Genomic DNA, 25,220 nt, shown 5'->3' on the forward strand with positions numbered 1-25,220 from the left:
GGGGTGATAGAGTTCGAGTATAGCAAACAGCTTACCAACAAGCTTGTTCCTGGTTCAGGGTCCAGATGGTTTCAACTCTTTGGGGCACATGCCTACATCATGGGCTAACGTGGGGCAACAATAACCTACGGTAGGTAACGAACGCAAACGTCCAATGGAATCCTCGGCGCATCTAGACGAGGCCCGCACTTACTTACTACATGGCTGAAATTTCCAAGCTTTCGCGTTATGGCAGCGGCGAGCCTCATTACGAATCTGGTCGCCTTTCTACCAATCAAAAGGTCTTCCGAACGAATAAACGTGGACAGCTGGGCAGAAGTTGGAAGAGTCGAGCCTTGATGTCATTGCCACCAAGTGGGCTGAGCAGCGCTGCGGCCCGCGGGGTCTCGCTCTCGGTGCAGTATGTGTGCTGTTGGGTCCCTTTCTTGCGCTACGTGTAGGTGGAGGCGCAGCTAAACCACCCACCCCAGCCCAGCCAGGCAGGCACCAACTGAAGCGTTGGCTGAAGTCCGGATATACTGACAATAAATTTGATATTATTATCTTTAGATGCAACATTCTTCGAAGAACGCAGCATAATCCAGATCTGAATGCCTTGGTATCTTCTGATTTATCTCTACAAAGTTGGAAATGGTCTTGTATTTGTGCACCATGGTTTGCACATGTGCCTAGGTGGACCAAATACAGGAGACTTGATTGTGTACTCTGTACTCGGCATTTCACAGTATCTCAGATATGCGTAATGTTAGTCATCATTGCCCAAGCTATTTACTTCATTACACAATAGAGTACCGGCACACTATAGTACCATGCCCGTACCCACTGTATGACTGTTTGAATTCTCCGGTGGATATGAAGACAACATCGCGGCCTCCCGCCGGTGGATCATGCCCCGGCAAATGCGGCAGCGTGGTCCACATGCCGCTGTGCGCTACCGGAGTCGCCTATCTTCACCTGCTAAGAGGCCGCCCGCAAAATCGAAGACTTTCGAACGACTGACCCACCGAACAACACGGACAGACGATGCCGAGGCCCGGGTTCCCCAGTATAATGGAATCTCGAGTATTCTAGTAGCAATTGTCCTTGAGAGTGCTCAGCCCCAATTTGAACAGCACATTATCTTGGCCATGTCGACTGCTAGCTGTTCATAATCCATTATAGTCATCTCTGTTCTTTCTGAGCAATGACTCACATATTTCATGGTGACACGGCGACCGTGATTTCCAGGAAGACGTAATGATTATGAATACCCACATCCACTGGGTTTGCTTCTTGATGTCCAAACGCCAGCCTGGAAGAACGAAAGGAAAATCCAAACGGCAAGCACTTACACAGACAAGACCAAATTGCACTCGTTCGTCACGGGTCGAATAATTTGTCCCTCAATGCAATTCAATTTTGATTTCCCTTTGCGTCAGTGACTAAGTACTCGACGTTTTCTCATCATAATGGTACAAACGTAAACTAGGCGTTCCGGCCTCCATGGTTCGAAAGAAAAAAAAAGGCAAATCCTGCGCACAAACGCCCTCATAGTGTCGCCATCATGAATACATGTTCCCTCCTATGTTCTCTTCTTTCTGCTTCCTAGTCGCAAATGGCATTCCAGCCGCCGACCATGGTCTGGTTGCCAGCCACAAAGGTCTCGGGGAACAGACTGTTGCAGAGAATAATTGATTAGCAGAAGAGAAAAGAAAAAGCAAAGAAGGAAAAACGTGGGACAATGATTTAGACAAACGTGCCCAAACCGAGCCGCATGTGAAACAGGGTCGAAATAAGAAACGACTTACAGCTCAGTGTAGCAAGTGCAAGAAGAACCGACCTGGCCGCCGACTGCAAATCACGGGAATTAGCAACAATGATTTTCATACATGGTGGATTATCATTCGGTAAAGAGACTTACTGTACTCGACAAAAAAGCTCGAGCCTCCAGGAGCAGAGTTGCATGTGTATTGACACTTGAACTGGGCATAGGCAAAGCCAGTCTCCTTGGGGTCAGGAACACCATATGTCTGTAAGTGATTTTCTCTGTCAGCCTCGGCGGTCCTTCCCGCGTTGTCTACAAGGTAGATTTGGCGTAGAACAAGTAAAATGGAAAGAACATATCAAAACAGGATAAGACATGGCAGGAGTTTGATAGATGGAAATGAGAGAACTGTTGTACTCACATAGGTAGCGGCAACGTGCTGGCTGGCCCAGGTAGCCTCCGGCTTGTATCCCACGCCCGACTGAATGACGGTGGGCTCGGCCGGGGCGTAGTTGATCGTGTAGCCGGCAGTGACGACGGGTGTACCGGTTGTGCAGTAGGCCGAGGTAGTGGAGGGGCCAAAGTCGACGGGAGAGGCAGTAGCAGCCGCTACGAGGGCTGCCAAGGGAGCAAAGATCTTGATCATCGTGATGGACTGTTGTGAGTGTGTATTTGCAAATGTGTTCCGTTGATATGCAAATGAGGTGTGCGGCAGGCAGGTGTATGTACCTGGTCGAATGTTGTTGCTTGTCGTAAGTAGATGAAGTGGGTAAGGTTAGGTAGGTTGAACCAGGAACAGCCCAAGTTAAATAAATTTAATGACTGTCAATTGTGAAAGAGCGAGAATTTAAAATTGCTCTTGCAGTGAATCGATGGCTTATAGTTATGTTGGTCGATTGAGCCTGGACAGATCTAGACCAGATAGTTGAGTCGTCAAAATTTGTGTCACGGTTGGCTGCATCCACACACAAGATGGGCAAGAGGAACCCTCTACTTAGGCCGCATTAATGTAGAGTGCAATTGTAGGACAAGCCAACATTTATGAATGATGAGGCCAATAAGCCAGGTAGGCAGAACCATTTAGTTGGTGAAAAAGATGGCTGCCAACGTCATCCCAGATAATACGGAGGATCAATTCCCAGCGCCATGTATCACCCATATGTCGCTTCTCAGGCGTGCACAAAATTTCTCAGGTAGATGGTGCTTCTCAGCTGCCGTGACCAAAGAGGAGGAAAAGTCTCTCTTTTTTTTTTCTCCTCACTCCTCACGGCCCAACCATACAAGACATTAGTCTTTTGTTCCCCTTGATGGTGGGCAATTGTTCAAGAAGGTGTCGGTACTATATAAATGAAGTCTCTCCAAATGCGAACCGGATGTTACCCCAATACCCCTAGTATGCGACCTTCTGTAGGAAGAAATTGTTGAATGGGACACTTTTTGCATTTACCGTTGGGACACACATAATCCTTCTTTTTGAGATTGCAGCACCAATGAAAATCCCTGGTTCTGGGAGCCAACGCCCAGTTCATATCATGTATGCTTGCAAACTCGCCACCCCCCTGGGACGGATATGGGCATTCGGTGCAGAGGATTCCTTTCAATGCACCATTTACATGCATAGGCAAAATCCAGTCATCCTTGTCAGGCTGATATCATTTTGACCATCTCGAAAGCATCTGTTTTATTCACTTGAGGCAGAGGTTGCACGAATTGGTCAGAAGTATCGAATAACTTACGGCACAGATCGAGAAGGGCTCAAGGACTCGGTGTCAATTCGCAAGATGGCCGCTTTGAGTAGAGTATTTCAGGACACGACAGTTACGCAGTCAGCCGTGGCTCTTGACAGAGAGCATGGAGGGAGGGGGGCTGCCAGGAAGCTTACTTCAACATCCCACCTGTCATTTAACGAGGACTCCTGCAGTCGTCATTGGATAGCGGTGCCGTGCCTGAGATTGCCGCCAGGGGTATCATTGCTTATTTGGAGCATTGGTGATCGAGAGCGCGCCGGATTGATCGTTGCGAGCGAAAAGTTATCAAAACGTGGCAGCTGAATCGCTGCATTCCTGTGTGCACGTCTTTGGAATATAAAGCAAAGAAAATTGCGAGATTCGAGTAGCGAACTCTATAAACCTAATATAGTTTGATATACTAACGATTATATTGAGATAGATTTCATGGCTTTCAAGGATCATAGGGCGAGCGAGCCCGATGCCCACTGAGAGGCACACCCCCATCCTCAGTCACCAGAATCGGGTCCTCGAGCCGCACGCCAAAGCCCTTGTTCCAGCCAATCTCTCCCGCCTGCTCTGCCGTAACGTAAATGCCCGGCTCATTGGACACGACCTCGCCGAGCTTGAGCTTTTCCTTGTTGGCGCCGTTGAGGTACGGATGTTCGTGCATCTCGAGCCCGAGACCGTGGCCGAGCCGGTGCGTGTAGTAAGGGCCGTAGCCCGCCTTGCGCACGACCTCGCGCGATGCGGCATCGACTACCGAGCACGTCTCATTGGCGTGCATGAGATTGAATCCGGCAGCCTGCGACGCGTGCACCGTATCCCAAATGCTCATGAGCTCGGCACTGACGGTTGCGCCGTTGGGCAGCAGCGTGCGCGTCACGTCGCTGCCATAGCCATGCAGGATGGATCCAATGTCGATGAGGACAAACTCGCCATTGCTAAGCGTCTTGCCGTGCTTGCCGCCGTGCGGGTACGCAGCCTGGTCACCAAAGAGCACAATGGCCCAGAATCCCTCGCCGACGCCGCCGCGCTTGAATAGGTTGTGGGCGACCGTGGTAATGGTCTCCTGCGTCGTGTCGAGCGACAGGCAGCTCTGCAGCGATCGGACCAGCTGCAGGGTGTACGAGTTGATGCCGCGCAGAATGGCAATCTCAGACTCGGTCTTGACGGCACGAAGTGATTGCACCTTCTCCGACATGGGCACCACCTCGACGCCGGCCTTTTGCAGTCCCGCGGCAATCATGTACCTGGTGTGCTCGTCGATCATAACCTTGGACAAGCCCGTCTCGCGGGCAAATACCTCGTAGGGCGACTCCTCCTCGGGCCAGGCAATGACCTTCTTGTCCTCATAAACCATGTTCAGCCCAGCGATACGGCCAGCCTCGAACTTGGGTACCAGGTAGGAGAACTGCGCATCCTTGTCCAGGATCATGAGAAATGGTCGCTCCGACAACTCAAAGGTGTACGAAATGTTGGCGTAATACGTCGTAGAAGCTGATGGCTCGGCCACAAAGGCATCAACACCTGCATCACGGAGCGCCGCCGCCAAACGGGCCTGGCGCTCAAGAAACTCGGAGCGCTCAATCGGGTCCACGGCGAGGAGCGCCGTATTGGGCTTCAATAAATTCCAGGCGCAATCTTCGAGTGCCGAGGCCGCCGAGGCTGGTGGGTTTAACTTGTGCCAAAATTGCCAGTAAAAGTAGACCGCGTATACAAGGAGTGCTCTGAAGTACCAGTTAAAAATCACCGCCTTGACGCCTCTCTTCTTTGGAGGTCCGACGTGATCGGGTGGCGCGTCGCTCTGGTCCTTTCCCTTGATAGTCGCCATGTTTGCGGTTGCCGAACCTGATCTGGCTGATCGATCGTCGACAATGACTGGCTGGTAGTGACAGGTAGGAATTGTTGATGTTTGCTATCTACCAGCAGAGGTAGCCAAGGGCGATACCTAGCTGCAGCCTAGTACAGCCGACGGGTAACTGCGGTCTTTATCGGGGCTGTGAATCAATGTGGAGCATCTGGATCCATGAGACGTCACATGAAGAAGGCACTTACAGTTCGATGGCAGCAACGGTTAGATTAGGGAAATAATGCACAGATATGCATTGTAGAAATACGAAAGAGGTCATTATAGCGTACTCTGATGCATATAACTCTTATACCAATGTTTATACTAACCTGTAAGCATTGCGCGGCATATTATTAAGTTTGATAGATGTTGAAATACAGAGAGCATGGGCAGCGCATTCACAGCACCCCGGTCAGCGCTATCTCTACCTATGTAGGCATCTTTCAGCACATACATTTTCAAGTACCAATCACCAATCAGCTGCCAGTACCGCTACGTACCTACAAATGAACTGGTGCTATACCCGTGCAAGAAACATCAGCTCCCAATCATCTGGTTACCTGCTTCATATTTCACTTCATAATAGAAGATGTCGCCGCGAAGCAAGATGTGCTTTTGGATTTGTGACTGTGCAGCAACCTCTTTTAATCAAAGGTTCGACCAAGTCTGGTCTAATATCAAGCATAATTTGCGGCAGCTGCAATCCTGGGCTCAATATTTAGGTGTGACGTAGTAAAGACAAACATGAGCACTTGTCTTGTCCCTCGATATTTCCATCACAAAATCGAGCATTGTTTTTATTCACTGGTGGGAGTGTCGAGTCCTAAATCTCTTTCTCAGAAGTCGGCCGTGTCTTGCTGTCAATTTGCACATCTTGCAGCATTGCTTCCACCTAAGAAATACCAACTCAAAAGATGGCTAATCCGTTCGCTTTCAGACCAGCGCAGGTCACTTTTTGGGTCATCATATACTTCCTGCTATTGGTTCCGCTCATTTATTTACATGACTCTGTGCCTGATGCACCGAGCCTTTCACCTGCGCCTGGCATCAATCTCACTCAGGCTTGGTCGGATTTGATGGTATTGACCAACGACTTTCACCCTTTCAACAGCCATGAGAATGATGCCGTTCGTGACTGGCTCCTGGATAGACTGAAAGATATCCAACGACAGAATGATGCCGGGATTTCTATGGTGATCTTTGACGACAATGTCAGCAATGTCACCGTGGTGGACTCGTCCAACCAAGGTTCAGCCCCAGTACTGATCGGGTCGCGATCCAAGGCCCAAAATATCGGCACATACTACGAAGGGAACAATATTGTGGTATACATACCTGGAAAAGATGATCCACAGGGGCTCTGGAAAGAGCATGGCGATCAATCTCGAGAGACAAGCAACTCCACCGCAAACGCTGGAGTGCTGATCAGCGCTCATTTCGACACTTCCCCAACCTCTGTAGGAGCAGCTGATGATGGCGTCGGGCTAATCTCCATCTTGCAAATGGTCAGCTACTTTGCCCTACCAAAGAACCAACCACGGAACGGCATCGTCGCTCTCCTCAACAACAATAAAGAAGGTGGACTTTGGGGCGCCAGAGCTTTCCAAAAACATCCGCTCAAGTCTTTCTGTCGCACGTTTTTGAATCTTGATGCCGTAGGTATCGGTGGCAAAGCAGTCCTTTTGCGGGCAACAAGTCTCGGAGCAGCAAATGCCTATAAAAGTGTCCCGAGTCCTTTTGGCACTGTCTTGTCCTCGGAGGCCTATGACTTGGGTCTTGTCGAGGGTCATACAGACTACAACATCTTTGCTACAGAACTGGGAATGCAGGGTCTCGATCTGGGGTTCTATGGTTCGCAATCTAGGTACCACACGAAAGAGGACGATGTCCAGCACATCTCAGTGGATAGCATTTAGCACATGCTTTCCAACAGTATCGAGATTGTCAAGTATCTGTCGCGAGATTTGGAACTTCCAGACGACGAAGCCTCCAATGGCGTCTGGTTTGACGTGCTCAGCCAAGTTTTTGTCGCCTTTGGCTTGAATGAGCTCTTTGCTGTGTCAGTCACCCTCTTGGCGGCCACTCCGCTCATACTCCTCCTGATTGCATTCATCCTCCAACGATCGGACAAATATTACTTCTTCTCTTTCAAGAAGACTATTTGCGAAGAAGCCGTGCTTGAACCGGTCCTACTTGATAGCACCAGGGGAATTTTCCGGTTTCCGGTTGCTGTCATCATTGCTACAGGGGTGGTGGTTGTATCAGTCATGATTTTGAATACTTACAACCCTTTTGCCATATACGCCAATGCATACACCGTTTGGGCTACGACAATATCGCTCTTTTACCTGGTGTTCTGGGCCGTCATGACAATATCGAACGACGTTCGTCCATCTGCACTTCATCGTGGATACGTCATTTTCTGGCTTTTCACGATCCTGTGGATTGCCCTCACTATCATCACTGCATTGGAACACCAATTTCACCTCGCCATGGGCTACCCGTTCATTCTTCTCGAGGCGGTTGTTTCCATTGCAGCGATCATCAGTTTGTTAGAATTGTGTGCATTGCCTACCAAAACCAAATTTGCACAAAGTGAGTTCTATGGAATCAAGTTCTACCCTCCACAGATTGAAATGCATATAACACTAGTATACCTATATATACTAGGTACCTATGTAGCTCATGTCCAAAACTAACCTTTTGCTTCACTCAGGCGTTCATGATGACCACGAAACTCGAGACTTTCACGCTAACCTTTCGAGTAATGGGCCGCCTGAAAATGATGAAGAGAATCATTCTGACGAAGAAGATCATTTAGAAGTCAATGAGACAAGCCCGTTGTTTCAAGGAAACAGTAATAGACACTCAAGATTCCCTTCGACTACCTTTGGCACTGTCTATCGTCAATCAATCGCATCCATCAGGAAGATGGCACCAAGACCAATAGCCCCAGAAGTTACGGCTCTGCCATTTGGTGATGAGCAAATATGGTCAGCGAAACTCCCAAGTTCCCTATGGTTTGTGCAATTCCTACTCATTGGACCGTTGTTTCTCGTGGTTATAACAAATCACGCATTAGCACTGGTTGCTTCAATAAGCCAGAGCAATGTTGGAGAAAACCACCTGTTGCCTGCCTACTTGATGCTAGCAGCTTTCAGTGCTCTCTTCATACTTCCTCTCACCCCATTCATACACCGCGGTCAACGGCTTCTCCCATTGATCATGTTGGTCACCTGTACCATGACCATCACGTTTAATCTCATCACTTTTCCATTCGATGAATCCAACAAGTACAAGATGCATTTCTCACAAGAGGTTGACCTCAAAACTGAAAAGTCTGTTATTCATTTCATAGGAGTGGAGGAACATGTCCGTTACGCATTGACCAGGCTCCCATCTGCCATGGGCCAAGAAATTGTTTGTATTCCTCAAAAGCCCGGCAGTCATGGTCTCGACATCTGCTCGTTCGACGGATCCGATATGATGCCAGATCTTGGCGAAAAGAGGGTCAATAGCTGGGTATCATTCAGCTCCTCCAGAGATGGCAAGGACATTCGATTGACAATCGATGGCGAGGAGACCAGAAAGTGTGGGATGGATTTCTCCAACCCCATTACCTATTTTCAAGTTGATGGCAGCGACGAAGCGGTGGAGAAAGATTACCTGGACAACATCACACTCTATCGGCGAAGTTGGGACACGCCGTGGAATGTGCAAGTCAAATTAGCCACAGATGAAGAAGTCGAAGTTCGAGTATGGTGTGAATGGGGCGAATTCCGTCGCTTGCCCATCTTGGAAGAGGCTGTACATTATCTGCCTGAGTGGGTGACACTCACATCGTTTGGGAATAATCTCCTATACGGCTCCCGTACCTATACAGTTTAGTGCAGACTAGAAGATTACAAATTGCCTACATTGCATACCATATCATACACAGCAGTCACTATCCATCTGGTAGCACTGAAGCCCACAGGTACGAAGTGCTACATGAACAAAATTGAAGTAATCACGGTGTCACGAAACGCCTGCTGGGCGAGGAAACGAAATCCAACAGTGCCACGAAAAGCTCTCTCAGGTGCTGCAATATTCACTTTAGTCTCTCGGCAGGTCTCGAAATATTTCGAGAGCGATGCAGCAGAGCTTTCCCTATGATACAGAAAGGTTCTTTTAGTTACTACTTGTTTTATTACACGAGTCAATACCAGCGGACTATGTGCCCTGGTCTGCTTTGCAAAGAATACCTAGTATTAGTGCGGACCTTTTGACTAAGAAAATGGCAATCAGTGGTACAGGATATCAACGTCAAATAGCCTTTTGTTGTTAGTGCCGCGAAAGAAATGATCCGATTTCAAAGCCGCCACATCCAAGCACCAGGAGGCATTTACGCCCCAGGAGGAGGGGGAGGAGGAGGCTGGTCGCCAGGTGGAGGAGGAGGTGCATCGCCAGAAGGAGGCGGCGGAGGCGGAGGCGCTGCACCACCAGCATATTGCTGAATCAAAGCGCTGATATTGCCGGGCAACCCAGGTGGTGCACCCATAGCGTTACCACCAGGAAGACCGGGAGGAGGGCCCATGCCAGGAGCAGAGCCATAACCTGCATAGGCTCCGTAGCCGGGATAAGCTGGAGCCTGTGCAGCAGCAGCTTGATGCCAGGGAGCAGCACCACCACTTGCACTGGGTGCACCACTACCGTATTGCTGGCCACCATAATAGTCGTTGCCACCGTGGTGGTCACTACCTCGTCCGCGATCACCTCCTCGGTCGCCACGATCTCCGCGGTCACGCCAAGGCGCAGAGCCACCGTCGTTGCCGGAGTCGTTGTTGCGGGACCGCCACGGTGCAGGACCGCCAGTAGGACCACGCTGCCACGGCTTGGCATTATCACCGCCACCGTTGTTGTAGGAACCTGGGCCAGCCTCAATACGAGCAGGAGCAGCCCCGGATCCACCGTTGAGTTCTTGCATAAGTTGCTACAGAAATATCAGTTGGAGGGGTTCCAAAGCATTTGAGATCAGACAAATGACATACCTCGTACTCGCGGTCGACAGCATCTCCTCCACCAATCTGTCCAGCAGCTGGACGTTGAGGCGGGCCATCGTTGCGCCAACTGGCACCCTTCTGTCTGTCGGGACAATCGCGAGCCATGTGGCCAGCATTGCCACAGACACGACAGATGATATTGGCGGTAAAGTTTGGCTTGTCAGGACAGTCGTACTTGCGGTGACCAATCTGGCCACAGTTCTGACAGGCCTGGTTCTCATCGTCACGAAGGGTACCGTTCAGGGCAGCGAGCTCACGAAGTTGGTTACGCTTGAGCTCGTTCTGACCTTCGGGAATAGACGCAGCCTGTTGTGTTCATGTTAAATTTGTCGTGATTCAGCGTTCAGGTCTAGGTGTAGCAACTTACTGTTTCAATGATATTGTGAACGAGCTTTTTGGCCTTGTTGACCTTCTCCTCAGTGTCGGCCATGATCAGACAGTGCAGATCTTCCTCCTGGTTGCTGGCATGGGCGGCATCAGATCGTCCTTTGCCTTCCTTGACGGAACCTTTACCGCGAATTGCGATCTTGGCGCCAGACTCTGTTTCCATTTTCTTCAGTGTGTTACCACGGGGGCCAATAAGTAAGCCAACTTTACGGAGGAGCTAGGCGTTAGTATGTTGTCTATCATTCAAACGTGAAGCAGATTGGGCAAGGTTAGATGAATATCAGACTTGACCGCAGCCTGGATTCCATGGCTGCAGGGCATGGTCTGACAAAATCCTGAACGAAAAAGGAAAGGGAACTTGGTTAGAAAGGTTAGAGGGTTAGTAATCTCACTGAAGTTGATTTCCGGGTAGTCATTGACTGGCACATAGACCTTCTCCTGGGTCTTGGTAGGACGACGGTAGTCCTGAGGTGGGTGGTAGTTAGGAATGGTCTTCATGGCCTTCTCGATCAGTTTGTGGCGCTCATCCTCGAGGCGCTTTCGGTATCGGTATTCTCTGGTATTGACACGTCGACCGTAGTTGTCGTACTGCGGGGGAGGCGAAGGAGATCTGTGGTTGCAGGTTAGCAAGTGATTCTCAAACAACCCAAGCAGGATAATCATCACGACAAGAAACTTACCTGTCGCCATCGGCAGGCACGACATCGTCGATTCTGAGCTTCTGGCTGATTTCTTCGATACGGAGATGCAGAGTGTAGGCCTCAAGCTGTTCACTGGTCATGTTGGCTACAATGGCCGTGGGCAAGCCCATCAAGCCAGCAGCCTTGTTCTCAGAGGCATCACCCCATCGGTTTCTCTTCTTGCGTCGTCGCGGGCCATCGGCATCGGTGCGCGGCTCGGGGCTACGACCGCGCTTCAAGTCGCCGTTGCCATAGCTGTCGCCATAGCTGTCGCTGGTGTCGCGCCTGGGGGGAGGAGCGCTGTCGCCGTCGGCTTCGTCGCCACCAAAGCGTCGCTTTCCCAGAGGGATGTTGTTGGATCCCGTGATACCTTGGTTTCTCCAAGACATGGTGAAAGGCGTCGTCAAAGACGTTGTCTTGGGTGAAATTGTTGATGGGAAGGTAGTGGTTGAAAGGTGGTGGATTGATAAGATCAGTCCAACGCTGTAGGTTAAGCCAGAGGTAGGCAATTTTTGGAGGGTCCGCGCCGCGCCAGGCTACAAAACGCATGGCGAAAAGCTCGGGCCCAAGTCACCCGCAGAACTGTACATGATTGGACAGATATTCACTAAACATTTGAACGCGCCCCTAATGTTTGCTGTAAGAAAATATGATGTCTCCCTGGTCAGCTAGGTACAAGTGATTATTCTTTTTATTCTTTACTCGATGCAAGAGTATCTGTATCTCTGATTTACTTGACTATATTCAACCACATGTTTACTGGAAGAACAGTCTTGAAATCGCATTGATGACCCATAGATGCCCCAGACCTGATCAAGGAGTTGGCCAAACCAGCAGGAGCTTCCACGACAAAGTGGTGTCCACTGGTAGATACATACCTACCTTACCTCACATCACCACTTGGTGCAATCATATGTAATCCTCCAGGCCAATATCAATGGTGTTTTTTATGGCCATGATATCGTTCAAGTAGTGCACAACCATCTATATGCCCCATGACCTACCTCCAGCACCTACGACGAACACGTTTGAAAGGCGGCGGCAGAATCTTGGACCTGCAAATCTCGCAAGTGTGTACAATGCGTGGATCAGGCACAGAATATTCCATGCAAAAAGTGGTAGAGCCGCTCAACGACCCATCAAGCGCTTCCATCACACTGTCTGCCGTCGGTTGTCCAGATACACGAAGACCAGCTCCCATGAATGGCATTCCTCCGGTGCCGTACCGGTTGTACGGGGACCCAATCTGTTCAGGGCTCAGCGGCATTATTGTAGCTTTCGAAGCGGACTTTGGCAACCTACCCTGGTTGGATAGTGAAATGATGGAGCAGTGGCACGTGCAGCTGTGACTTGCAGACGGGGGAATTGATATGATGCACGATAAGCTTGTATACTGAGTTATGTCGCGATACTTTTATACTCTTTTCCCTGGACAAAGCCAGTCAATAGATTTATTTACATTTACGCGAGGCGGTGTCGACAAAGAATGCGAGACAATGTAATTCAATGAAACTTTAATCGTAACAAAGAATCACATCTGCTAGATTTGAGGATGGGCCATGAAAGTATACACGCGAAACTGGGAATGTCCAACATGCTAGTAGTAGGTAGAACAGTTCAAGAAATGCCTTGTCAGTTGTAACGTTTAGCCCGCTCAGTGTCATCACCCATAACATGAAATCAGTGGCTAGGTTCCTCTGGAGTTTCATCATATTATTATTTTATTACCACCCAATTCGTACATCGAACTTGGGGGGACACCTTGGTGTCTACCATTGCAATTATATCTAACAATCGAATCAGATCTGAACCCAGGCTCTATACCCGTGTATGGCGCCGTTTCTACAGCATGTACACATCTCTAAGAAAACCTTGGTCCGTCCCCAGACAACTGCCCAGTTCATAGCACCCTTCTTTTTATTTTTTTTGCCCACCATCATACACGTATCCACACAATAATCTATCCCGCCGCGATGACGACTGCATACCTCTAGTCGTGACAATCGTTCGTAAGCCGGGTCGTCAAGATGTAAAAAGAGTCACTAATACATGGCTCACGCTGCATTTGCTCGATCGTGTATTTCTTTCAAAACACGGTCGGACTTGTACAGCCTTGAGTGCTGGAAAGCAGAACAAATCACATCTTCGCCTCTTCTTCATGAATTTATGCCTTGCGGGAGCGAGTGGTGACACCGTTGCTCTTGGCAGAAGTCTTAACCTGGCTTCCCGACACAGCGGCGGCCACGACGTGAGGCTCAGGGACGGGTGCCTGAGACATACGGCGAAGAGACTTGCGAGCACTAGGCGCCTTGCCATCCTTCTTGTAAGTGGCGAAGTAGAAGGAGATGAAGAGGACGAGGTAGGAGGTGAGGACACCCATGCCGGAAAAGGCGGCGAACTCCTCGCCAGCGCACTTGCCAGCATTTGGCATCCACTGGAAGTAAGTCGAGGTAAAGTAGGTGTAGGATGCGAAGTAGACAAAGCCTATAGTTTCGGTCAGCATCAAGCAAAGCGTGGCAGATATCAAACAACTGAACATACCGAGATCGATGATGAACTGGATGATCTGGAAACGAGTGACCCACTCCTTCCACCAGATGCGAACACCACGGGCGCTCTGGAAGTAGTACCAGTACATGATGACGTGGACAGCCAAGTTCAGGTCAATGACAACCCATGAAACTGAGGTGTTGCCAATCAGCTGGGAGTAGCACAGAACAGCAGTAGCGCCATGGTGGTAGCAGTGCAAGAAGGCTAGGTATTCAGTCAGCATAAGATGGTTCTCGGAAGCGCTCGGTTGGTGGGTTTGGGCTTACTCAGAGGCTTCTTCTTGAGAACCAGGAAGACAGTGTCCAGAAGCTCGAGGTACTTGGTCAGGTAGTTCAACTAAATCTTGTCAGCTCGTGCCCACAAAGTAGAAGTCATCAGTGATGTGCTTACGTAGTAGAGAACGACCAGAGGCTGTGTCCAACCACCATCGTGGTCGCAGATGGCGTAGAAGATGCCCTTTCGGACGACCGTGGGGAGAAGCTGTTCAATGAAGAGGGCTAAGAGGATGGCGCTGATGGCGGTCAAGTAAAAGTTGTGGATGAGGAAGAGGGACTTCAGCTTGAAGGCCTCGCGTCCTCTCATCAGCTCACGTCCTCCAAAAATTACAATGTAGTATATAACAACGAAGATCGAGGTTTCCTTGAGCGTTGACATGGGCGTTCTGCCGGTGACGAACTTAAAGTCGTCGGCCGGGTAGCCGGCAACAAGCTCAAAGGCCTTGTTGAAGATGGGCCATAGCTGAACACCGAACGGTCTGTCGAGCGTCGGGATCGGCAGCGACTCGAAAAGAGCCGCAGGAGATGTGCTAGCCATGACTTGTTGGAAATGAGCGAGCAGCCCCTTTGCTGAAGTATGCAATTGACCAGTCTTTGTGAGGGAGGAGGCTTGTGCAACGAGAGCGCAAGCTTCTTCAACAGTCTCGAGGACGGGCGCAGCGGATCAGTCGAGGTGTCGCGGGCGCGAGCCGGAAAACGCGGGTCGAGAAGAAGAAAAAAAGACCCGGTACAAGGAGCGACAAGAAGAAGCAGAGAATCGAAGACGAAGGTGAACGCCTCTGAACAGTCGCTTCGCCAAGCAGCCTTTCGAAAGGTGGGAGAAGAAAAGTAGAAGAAGGAGAAGCCAGACAGGAATCACCGATAATATTATGGTCGCGTACCGTTCTTTTAGAAGACGGCTGCGAATTAAAAGGGGAAATAACAAAATGGCACTAAAGTTTTTCGTCGGCCATCGCAATTCGCCTAGCATTGGTCCCTAGGCCCCTGTCCTGGGGACTCAGCGGAGGCCCAGCAAGCAGAGAAAGCAGAGCAAAGCAGCATAGCGCAGCACTAGGACTGTGAGGACATATAATTCGGGATCCGCGACCCCCGGCGCCCGTGGAGTCCCCCAACGACAAATTGACCCAGTGGCCGTTTGGATATTACCATTTTACTGGCTGACTGTGTTCATAAAACGCGTACAGGACAGATTAGTACCAAGGCTGCCACATTCGGCGTCGCTACCAAGAACCGATAGAGCCGCGAATCCAGCTAGACCCAGCTAATTTGCGATGCTGCATATAGCGAAATTATACATTAATGTAGGCACCAAGGACGCCGGACCAATGAAAGCTATCGTGGATTATATTCAATCTCATGCCACGTGAGATGGATCGTGGACAATGTTAAGATGGCGTGCCTCGGCCACAGGCGGAGTGACCGCAGAACAGACTTTCACGATTCTTGGCCAGCGCAAACTATGGACTGGGTTGGAAATGCAACAAGGTTGGAATTCCATACTATTGTAAATCAAACTGCAAGGTACTGAGGTCACGGCACGTTACCCCCACAACCCAGAAGATTGTGCAGTATCAATGCCAAACGGACTGCATCTTCTGTCCGTACTGTCTAGTAATAGGTGGGTGCTCGGGTTTCAGTATAGCATTATATCCTCTGCTCAGTCAAGACAGGCATATAATCGAGTTGTCGGCATTGGAATATACTCAAAGGTCGATACTCTCATCAAAAATGGCACAGACAATTTGCTAGATCGGATCTGTCAACGGTTTCGCCGAGGCATGATCACACGTATTGCATACTGTGCAATTTTGGGACCAAGAGCAACTCCGCTATCCTGCATGTTGGCACCAGGGAGCCCACATAAAACCAGTGTGCTGTCATCTCCTGACCGAGGACTGCTTCTATCCGTCCAGCAAACGAATCATCACATGAAGCCTGCTTCGTCCTCATAAAGAACGCTGCAAGTCAAGTTTTTGAAGTAGTAGAACACTTGGAATAGTCATCAACGAATGACGGGGAGGATAATTGCATTATGCACACAACCTTAGGGATATTCCTTGCATGAACAACCATAATGTACTACTACCTCTGATTGATTCTATTGGTATAGCTGGGATTTCCGATCCGATACGGGATACTCGGGTCCTCGGCTAGGTTGCAGTGGATGCAATCATGTGCTTCAGATGCAACGATGATTTTCAAACAATGCAGCAGACTGGAACAATGGGATTCTGGAATGCTTTTGGCGGGTGGCTTGCCGATTTGATGCCACCTCCACGCGACGCCACATTTTGGGTGCACTGACGTTCTTGAGGTGTGGTTGGAACCTGAAGCCACCAGAGGGGACCCTGGCCTAGCTGCCTAGAGAGCACAGCACTGCACCTGTGGCTGAAGCATTGAAAGCTCGGCCAGCTCCACCGGCACGTCTGAGCCAATCAAATTACGTGAATTGAGCGACTTCCTTTTCTCCTCTGGTCCGCCACGATATTTCGAATCTCACGATTCAGTTGCTCCCAAAGAGACATTTCGCGACGCCCTGTCCCAAGCATCCACTTTTCGCCAGACACTCAATCACATCCATCCGCGACCGTCACGACGCAATGGCTTCCACCACTCTTCTCCGAACCCTCGCCCGCGGCCCCTCTGCCAGCATCTTCCGCGCAAGCCGGCCCGTTGCCTCCAGCCGTGCTGGTGCCATCGCTCCCATTGCTGCCTCCAGATTCAACTTCAGCACAACCGTTGCCCGCCGCAGCGACCCTCACGCCGAGGAGACCTTTGAGGAGTTCACTGCCAGGTGAGGACGCACTCTCGGCCTCAATTGCCCAGTCTTGCTCTGCAATGCGGAGCTGCCTGTTTATCGTGCCGTGGACTGCCCCATCAGACTATCTGCGCGCAACATCAGCTCCGATATCATCCAATTGGGCATCAAACCCCGTCTATGAGGACATCAGTAGCTGATATCGATCTCTTGAACAGATACGAGAAGGAGTTTGAGGCCGTACAAGATGTTTTCGAGCTGCAGGTAAGCGATCTCTGCCCGTCTTCCCAAACTCAATTTTCGGGAATCGTATGATCATGCCACTTTCGGCTCCTGCGTCATCTTCCACAACTGCGGATTACCGCCACTCTTCACCACATGGATCATGTCAACAGACAACTGATCATTACCATTGTAGCGCAACCTGAACAACGCTTTCGCCTACGATCTCGTTCCCTCTCCTTCCGTCGTCGTCGCCGCCCTCAAGGCTGCCCGCCGTGTCAACGACTTCCCCACTGCTGTCCGTATCTTCGAGGGCATCAAGGCCAAGGTTGAGAACAAGGGTCAGTACGAGCAGTACCTGGCAGAGCTCAAGCCTCTGCGCGAGGAGCTCGGCATCCTCCTCAAGGAGGACCTCTACCCTGAGGAGTCCAAATAAGCGAACAGCAACCGGCTTCGATTTGATACCCTCGGCAATACTCAATTCTTGAAACCTCGTCAACCAACTGACTAATTGGAATTGGAAGGGGGGATTCCACTCGGAAACAACGGTGTAGAGACTGCCATCCTTACGGATGCAGATGTGTATATGTCTACTACTTACAACCTTTAGAAGCAAAAGTCCCCAGGCGACATTGGTGAACGGGCAGACTCGGCTTTGGCGAACACTAGAGGACGGATTCCTTTTGTTGTGTAAAGCATCAATGAGAAACTTTAAACAAACACGAATCGATCTTCATTTGCACTGGTCATGTGGTAGGAGACGAGTACAATGCTTACCGTGCTTATAGTGACTTGCAACGAAGATGTCCACTACTATATTCGACGACTATTCTGGGATAAGATGTAAGAGTGGATTGGTCCTCACGAGGCTACCTTAACAAGTCGCTCCGGCTTTGTTGTTTCCACTTGCAATGACATACTCAGATGTCATTAGCAATGGTGGTGGTGGCGGGATCTACAATGATGCCGACGTCTTTTGCTATCTTCATCTGTATTCCTGGCGTCGATCTGAGCATTGCCATGTGCCCTGCAGAAATTACCTCCGTCCCTTATAGGCTCCTCGCAGCCTTCGCTCGCCTTGCACTGGTGCTGTCCACAGTGGACTGACACATGCTGCAGAAGAAACAACAACGAATACACAGTATTTCCCTGGGCGCCAGCCGGTGGGAAGTTCGATGAGCTCGTGTAGTAATTCTTCAAGGCTTGACCATACTGCCACTGTGGCAGTCCTGGTCTGCTCTGGGCCATCATGGCATCGATATCAGCCGCCTGCGGTTCCAGTGCACTTTCCTTCACAATTTTTGGGCTTTGACAAGTTAGTACTTGGCATTTGTGCAGGTCGCAGAAGCCTGGCGGTACTGCCAAGCCACCCGTTCGTACAATGGCACGACCGTTGTCACACGTCGGCCATAGGCAACGGTGGCTGTCGCAGTAGGTCTGGTTAGTGGGGCAGTGTATGTGGCATTGCAAAGGGTACGCATAGGCACAGAATTTTTCTGGTTGGTCTTGGGCCATTCTTAGAGTGGTGGTCGTTGATGTGATCTTTTATACTTCACTCCTCCGAGGCAAGAATAGCTTGCAATGCCGAGTTCCTCGTCTGTGGTTATGTTGATTGACAGCGGTAGAGTTCTTACTTTTACTGGAGCAGAAAATCATCTTTTATAGGTAAACAGGATTATTTGTGAGCTTACGAGTTCAAGTCATCGTAACCGATTAATTGTGTATCAGTTCGTTTAGTAGAGTGAGTCGGCGGCTCATGAGTCTGCATCACGGCCGTCTGCTGGACTGTGAGCTTGCAATTGTCATATTCCCGGCTTCTATACCTCCGCGAATGCAGTCGATCCCAACTTGCACCAAGAATAGGAGTCTCAAGCGATTATTTAAGCTCCGCTCCGACGCTCAACCAAACTTCAAGCCAGACGATACTTATGCCTGGCAATTCCCCCAACGTCGACCCTAACTTGATATACATGTCCAGAAGAACCATCATCTGCAATTGACGTGATAAACAGCGTCTTCATATCTGGCGATCCAAATGCTGGACAGGAGCACATTTTCGCTCCTGGCACCTCAACCTCGGCCACTGCCGTTCCCTCCGGAGAAAACCTGACGAGCTTCCCCTTGGAGTTTGCCGCGGTCCATATATATCCATCTTTGTCCACAGCCAACCCATCTGGCATACCGCCGTTCTCGAGATGGGCAAACAGGCGTCTATTCAAGGCACTCCCCGTCTTGACATCGTAATCATACTGCCAAATTTTACCTTGCGGCGTATGAGGCACATACATGGTCTTGTCATCTGGTGACCAAACGGGACCATTGAGCACGGCGCAGCCCTTTTCGTCTTCAATGGGGAACTCCTTGACCTCGCCATTCTCGAGACACCATAGCCGGCCGATCCGGCTCTCTTCGTCTTGGGCCATGGTGCCAGCCCACCACCGACCGCGGGCGTCAATGGCCCCGTCATTCATCCGCACCTTGTCGTCTAGCTCGGGGCCGTCCTCGCCCTGGTGTCGCACGCTGGCGATGCGCTTCAGCACGCCTGTAGACAGGTCTAGCAGAGCAAAGCCCAGCCTTGTTTGTACTGCGAGCAGGTCGATCCGGCCTTGGACCAGATCCAGCCTGGTAATCGGTTCCATAAAGGTATAGGTCCGCTTGGCATCCCAGCCTATGGACAATGGCACCCAGTGCACCAAATGGTGCTTGATGTCCACAAAGAAGAGACTATCTGAAGCCGCGTCGTAGAGCGGCGACTCGCCGAGCGCGGAATGCGAGGGAAAGAGCTCTTCGGCCGTGTACTGCTTCATGTTTGGAAGTTTTGTTTGGATTTTCCTCCTGAATGGTAGGACTTGTTTGAAATTACCTCGAAAGCCAACTCGGAGAGGACAAGCCGTATTTGATGTCGAGAATCTGGTCATGAATTTCGTCGTGGTCGTACCCGGTCTATGACGTAAGGTGGAACATTCGTCATCACGACGAATACGCAAACAGTGGACCTGAGTTAATCTGGATGAAGCTTTAGCAGCCATTTTGTCAAAGTAAATATGGAACTATTATTCATGTTTATGCACTTGATCGGAGGGGAAACTCCAGAGGTTGCAAATTGGTTGTATGGACGTTTTTGAGAACCTTGCAGATCGGCAATTTTTATAGTTGATGTGCAGTCTTGATCCGGCAATTAGTGGTTGAGCGGGGCGCGATCGCCTGGCGCCTAGTAGTATACAATCGCTGGCTTATAGTCCATCGATTCACAAATAAACAAGCACACGTGGAAAGCAAGAAACAAGTCCATTTTTCATATGCACTACTCAAATATTACAAGCCTTTTTCGAAAGCCCTTCCTAGGGTTCCTATTTTTTAAACAAAAATAAATACAAGTAAATGAACGCAAGGGCAACTCTGAATGTATTTCAAGTACTAGTCTTCATCCTTATCCCTACCACTCCCCCTTCACCTAGCTCTCATTGCTTTCATCGCTCATAGCAAGCAAAGCAACGTGTATCAGATTCATCGTAATTGTCGTAGGCTGCAGGTTGTGGATTCGTTGGCAGGTAGCGCGAGATCGATTGACGCTGCATGCAGGCTCATCGGCCTTTAGAAGTCTATTGTGGGCTGTCATTTTAAGAAGATGACGAGTTCCAACGCTTGTCCCAGTCTTCCAATTCGTTCTGGGTATTGGCAGCACGCTCCTGTGTGTTTTCTTCTGTGACATATTGAGATTCACTCAGAGAATTTGCTGCTGCAGATGGCTTTTCAGCCAAGTATCTTGCAAGCATAACAGACTCTTTCTCGGCATTTCGTTGTCTTATTAACAAGTCAGTACTTCAGTCCGCGATGCCATTCATCAAAATGCTGTAATCATATACGCACTTGTCAGAAGAATGAACAACGTCCATACTTGTTGGACACTTTGATTTCAAAGGTTTTGGGGCGATGATGGGAGGGAAAAGTCCAGAAATGTCCAAAAATGTCCAAAGACATCAAGTACGAATAATGGTACAACTATCTGAGCAAGTAGAGAAGGATTGTCTTGTAACTTTTTGACCATTCTATCTGATTCAGCGACTTGTGACCCTTTTTGTAAGAAAATAATCTGAGTTCCGTGTCATCGAAGATGTTGATCATCAAAGTCATGATCAAAAGATTTACCAAAGTCGATGATCAAAATATTGATCAAAGTCATGATTAGAACATCAATCAAGTCACTCTGAAGGTGTGCGGCCGAAGCCTATGCATTTCCTAATCCCTGTAGCTCACTTGGGAGAGAAGGAGTGTCTGTCTATTGGTCGAGGTTAGGAGGTTAGTTCGCAGGTAATTGCCTACATGGAACCTGAATAATAAGCCGTAGGGCGAGAACGCTGTCTGAGAGGCATCTTAAGTTTCGAAGTCAGTTGGAAGAGCCCAGATGTCCGACTTTTAAGCGGCTTTTCTGATGAGATGTCGGTGCCTATCAGAGAAATGTCCCGCAATTGATGCGGGCTGATTCCAATTGATGCAGGCTGATTCAGGAAGTATGGTCAAGAAGAGCAACGCCAAGCGGTCGAGGTACTGCAGATAATAGACAGAGAGGGGGGCAGGTGACTGGCCTAATGTAAGAAAGTGTTCGTTTCTAGAATGCTTTCTGCGACTTCAGCGCCTAGCTACAATAAGAAGGGCGAGTAATATCACGGTATCTGGTGGTCGTTACTGTTTGGCCGGCAGGGGGTCCAGAGCTTTAACAGGACCATCCTATACCCCCTGCAACGCCCGGCATATTGGCTACAATGTATGTACATATATATGTACAACACAGTGGCCCAAGAAAATCAACGGCTTGATCAAAATCGGTGGTAATAGCAATTGATAGGTACCTAGGTACATACATTGACTTGATCAATGAATTGGAATTTACATCAAATACTCAGTAAGTCTGCCCCTCACGTCAGATTTGCACAATAATATTGTAAAAATACTCCCAAAGAAACCGCAGAGGCAGCGAGTCAACAAAAATTGCAACGAAAGCAATAACTGGGCTTAAATCACGCCCCTGGGCGATCACGGAGCCTGGCGCCACAAGGATGGGCCGCGGCCGTTTTGAGCCAATTTGGTTTTGTGTATGTTTCGCGCAGGGCCCTCTCAAGTCTTAACAATTTACTTAGCCTGAAGCAGTGCCAATGTGATGATCAACCAGGATTCAGTGTATCGCTACACCTTAAGTGCATTTCATGCGATCACGAGCTATGCCGCTTCTGTGGGGTGACTGTGCCCAAAACCAGGCCCTGGGACTCATATAAAAGCAAGCGTGTGACTAGAGGTAATGCGAAAGCCCGGTCGAAGAAAAACAGACAAACAGATCTGGGACGGGAATATCCAAAGAGTTTTCCATCTACGCCGTATGCAGCCACCGATCTCATTGCTTGCCAGGCAACCAATACAAAACCTCGTTCTACAGAAATTCCAATAACCCCTTCGCTGGTATTACCATGCATTGGACACAAGCGTACTGGTATTCAAGAATGGCTAGGCAGCGTTGAGCAAGGCTCTTGCGTAAAGAGCTCTGCTATTGGCAGCCCTAGCAAATGGCCAGACTTTGATGAGTCTTCAGGGGTGAAGTTTCCAGCGCCAGGATCAGACACCAGGGTATCCATTGATCTCAAGTCCGAAGATCACGCGCCACACGATGCTACACCAGGCTGCAGCCTTACCTGTAACACGCATGCAAATGCAGCAGGAAGTTCCCTTCTATTGAGTTCCTCGAGTTGGCTCAATCCATTGTTGGGCCATCCGCTATATTCTATCATCGTTCAGGCCTGGGCCAAATTCTGGTCTGAAGACCCGGTGGACCAAGATGGCTCAACTGGCAACACTCAACAGTCCGCCACTCCCGCGCCCTCAGGCTCTGCGTCTGATAGTGGATCTAGCAAGAGGCCATCACAAGGCAGCAAGAGAAAAAGGAAATCGGACGAGAAAGATGGGACCGGAGACTCCAAAAGAACGAGACCTGATTCCGATAACGGCTCTCCAACGGGGGACAGCAAAAATGTTCTTGCGTGCCATTTCTACAAGATGAATCCTAGACAGCATCTTGAGTGTTTGCAAAGGGGATTTCATAACATCAGTGCCCTAGGGCAGCACCTTGGCAAACAACACAAGCTTGGTCCTATTCATTGTGGAAACTGTTGGACATCGTTTACTAGCGATGGAGAGCTTAGAGCGCATTTGCCGTTGTGCAAGCCCACGGGAGGTATTGCAGTGGATCATTTACCAGACGTCCCAAAAACACGGCAAGATCCCTCTTGGAAGTGGTACTGGATCTGGAGAAAATTGTTTCCGAACTTTACGCCACCAGATACGCCTTATACTGATGGTCCCGAGTATCAATTAATTCAGCAATTCGTCGACTTCTTCTCAGATCGCTATGCGCCAAACATTGCATCACAACTTGGATCTGAACCGTCACTGACGAGTGTCGTCGAGGTTTTAAGAGCAGCAGCGCGAGAGTGGGCATCTACGCCCGCCCATACGTTGAATTTTAGACCATTGCCGACTCCACCAACAACCATCTCTGAAGATGAGACCCGCACTTCACCTGCAGCACTTCAAGGGCTTTCAGAAAACACGAACACATATGGCAATTCCCAGCCGACAGAGTCGCTCGCCAATGGATCAGATGAAGGCATCGCTCCCTCAATATTGCTGGATAATGAGAACCTGCTCAACATGGGCCACCGCCCAACGGAAAGCCTCGCCGAAGGTTTTCAGGTACCTACCGTTCGCACAGACGAGATCAATACAGCGAATAACGCCACGACTTACACCGTCCTTGATTCCAGGACGGGTATGATTGCCGCCAGGTCAGAAGAAGAGAATACGAGTGCGTGGAGCCCAGAGCAAGCCTTCGTCGAGGAACCATCAAATGAAATTCCTTCTGAGGATTGGATCTATGCTGGCGGATTGACAGAGGAAGAAGATTGGATGCAGGAAATGAATTACGAAAACCTTGGTCTTTTACCTCCTTCATCTTCGAAGGACATGGATGAACCAGGGGAGCACCTTGAAGACTCTGACGATGAGGACCAACCATTGATGTACTAGCGAGGGTAGAGCAATACAAGTCAACTAAAGTCAAGCTGAGAATGCAGATGAAAGTGATGTCTATCGTTGCACTTTAGAATAGGCACGGCAACCAGTATTGGTCTTCACCTGACTCCACTCGGCGGGCGACTCCATTGGTTTCTGATTGGTTCTATCCGAATGTGATACGACCAGTGTCTAAAAATGAAGGGTGTAATTGAGATTATTTCTCTCCTAAGAAATGAATGCGTAGAAAGTAATTTGATACCCCTTCCTGTTGATTCCTGTTGTGTCACACGGACGGTGCCACACTCCACGACCATCCTATGGCACATCAGACTGGCCGTACATTGATGACTTGTGACGCAACCATAGCTCAGAATACCTTGGTAAAACTGGGATACAGAGATCAATACCCGTTTGCAAGGCCGTTCGAGGATTTGTGCGCCATGTGTTACCAGGACCGGTTGACGACAGCCAGCAGCCCCTCTGTAACCTGTCTTTGGGCGACTCCCAAGGCCTAAAGTAGGAGCATCATCTGGAAAAGCTCCAAAGTTCAGACACCTCAAGATTATAACCAATGTAAGATACTGCTTGTATCGAGATGGATGGGTATATACATGTTTCATGATTAATGGCAGTTCACAGTATTACAAGAGCCGTGTGTTAAAACTTCCATGTACTCTTACCATCATGAACACATGTCGCCTAACCTTGAAATTAGACAATTACATTGAAGGGGTATAATGTATAACAACATCAACTCTTACGCCTGAGAAAAAAATCCCAAAAAGTCAAACAGTAACATACCTACATATGTACCTAGGTATGTATGTACCTAAGGTACTTTTTATAATGCGGGATGGTGGGGCGTTACAAGCTTAACGGCTCCTGTATTAAAGCAAACGCCCTTCAATAGCAAATGTGTCT

At 49.4% G+C, this 25,220-nt stretch overlaps 9 protein-coding genes across 9 annotated transcripts; 4 read left to right on the top strand and 5 right to left on the bottom strand.

Annotated features, from left to right (window-relative positions):
* Positions 1-1,584: 1,584 nt before the first annotated feature.
* Positions 1,585-2,390, bottom strand: PFICI_10897 (uncharacterized protein; the record flags this gene model as incomplete). The annotated part of the gene is made up of 4 exons (XM_007839478.1): positions 1,585-1,654; positions 1,788-1,830; positions 1,901-2,009; positions 2,166-2,390. 4 exons carry the CDS (start codon positions 2,388-2,390, stop codon positions 1,585-1,587), a joined length of 447 nt encoding a protein of 148 aa, XP_007837669.1.
* Positions 2,391-3,925: 1,535 nt separating this feature from the next.
* On the bottom strand, positions 3,926-5,305 carry PFICI_10898 (uncharacterized protein; the record flags this gene model as incomplete). Its single annotated transcript, XM_007839479.1, has 1 exon — positions 3,926-5,305. The coding sequence occupies one exon, from the start codon at positions 5,303-5,305 to the stop codon at positions 3,926-3,928; it is 1,380 nt and encodes a 459-aa protein (XP_007837670.1).
* A 932-nt stretch (positions 5,306-6,237) lies between these two features.
* On the top strand, positions 6,238-7,239 carry PFICI_10899 (uncharacterized protein; the record flags this gene model as incomplete). The annotated part of the gene is made up of 1 exon (XM_007839480.1): positions 6,238-7,239. The coding sequence occupies one exon, from the start codon at positions 6,238-6,240 to the stop codon at positions 7,237-7,239; it is 1,002 nt and encodes a 333-aa protein (XP_007837671.1).
* Positions 7,240-7,242: 3 nt separating this feature from the next.
* On the top strand, positions 7,243-9,211 carry PFICI_10900 (uncharacterized protein; the record flags this gene model as incomplete). Its single annotated transcript, XM_007839481.1, has 2 exons — positions 7,243-7,918; positions 8,040-9,211. 2 exons carry the CDS (start codon positions 7,243-7,245, stop codon positions 9,209-9,211), a joined length of 1,848 nt encoding a protein of 615 aa, XP_007837672.1.
* Positions 9,212-9,707: 496 nt separating this feature from the next.
* On the bottom strand, positions 9,708-11,821 carry PFICI_10901 (Branchpoint-bridging protein; the record flags this gene model as incomplete). Its single annotated transcript, XM_007839482.1, has 5 exons — positions 9,708-10,295; positions 10,354-10,671; positions 10,733-10,956; positions 11,145-11,362; positions 11,433-11,821. 5 exons carry the CDS (start codon positions 11,819-11,821, stop codon positions 9,708-9,710), a joined length of 1,737 nt encoding a protein of 578 aa, XP_007837673.1.
* Positions 11,822-13,596: 1,775 nt separating this feature from the next.
* On the bottom strand, positions 13,597-14,795 carry PFICI_10902 (uncharacterized protein; the record flags this gene model as incomplete). The annotated part of the gene is made up of 4 exons (XM_007839483.1): positions 13,597-13,916; positions 13,974-14,186; positions 14,249-14,318; positions 14,373-14,795. The coding sequence occupies 4 exons, from the start codon at positions 14,793-14,795 to the stop codon at positions 13,597-13,599; spliced, it is 1,026 nt and encodes a 341-aa protein (XP_007837674.1).
* A 2,062-nt stretch (positions 14,796-16,857) lies between these two features.
* Positions 16,858-17,673, top strand: PFICI_10903 (Cytochrome c oxidase subunit 6; the record flags this gene model as incomplete). Its single annotated transcript, XM_007839484.1, has 3 exons — positions 16,858-17,051; positions 17,234-17,279; positions 17,434-17,673. 3 exons carry the CDS (start codon positions 16,858-16,860, stop codon positions 17,671-17,673), a joined length of 480 nt encoding a protein of 159 aa, XP_007837675.1.
* Positions 17,674-19,147: 1,474 nt separating this feature from the next.
* PFICI_10904 (uncharacterized protein) lies at positions 19,148-20,266 on the bottom strand (the record flags this gene model as incomplete). The annotated part of the gene is made up of 1 exon (XM_007839485.1): positions 19,148-20,266. The coding sequence occupies one exon, from the start codon at positions 20,264-20,266 to the stop codon at positions 19,148-19,150; it is 1,119 nt and encodes a 372-aa protein (XP_007837676.1).
* A 2,267-nt stretch (positions 20,267-22,533) lies between these two features.
* PFICI_10905 (uncharacterized protein) lies at positions 22,534-24,311 on the top strand (the record flags this gene model as incomplete). The annotated part of the gene is made up of 2 exons (XM_007839486.1): positions 22,534-22,609; positions 22,669-24,311. 2 exons carry the CDS (start codon positions 22,534-22,536, stop codon positions 24,309-24,311), a joined length of 1,719 nt encoding a protein of 572 aa, XP_007837677.1.
* Between the last annotated feature and the right edge of the window lie 909 nt (positions 24,312-25,220).

This window comes from Pestalotiopsis fici (genome assembly GCF_000516985.1).
Source record: "Pestalotiopsis fici W106-1 unplaced genomic scaffold PFICI_Scf_8, whole genome shotgun sequence".
NCBI lineage: Eukaryota > Fungi > Ascomycota > Sordariomycetes > Amphisphaeriales > Sporocadaceae > Pestalotiopsis > Pestalotiopsis fici.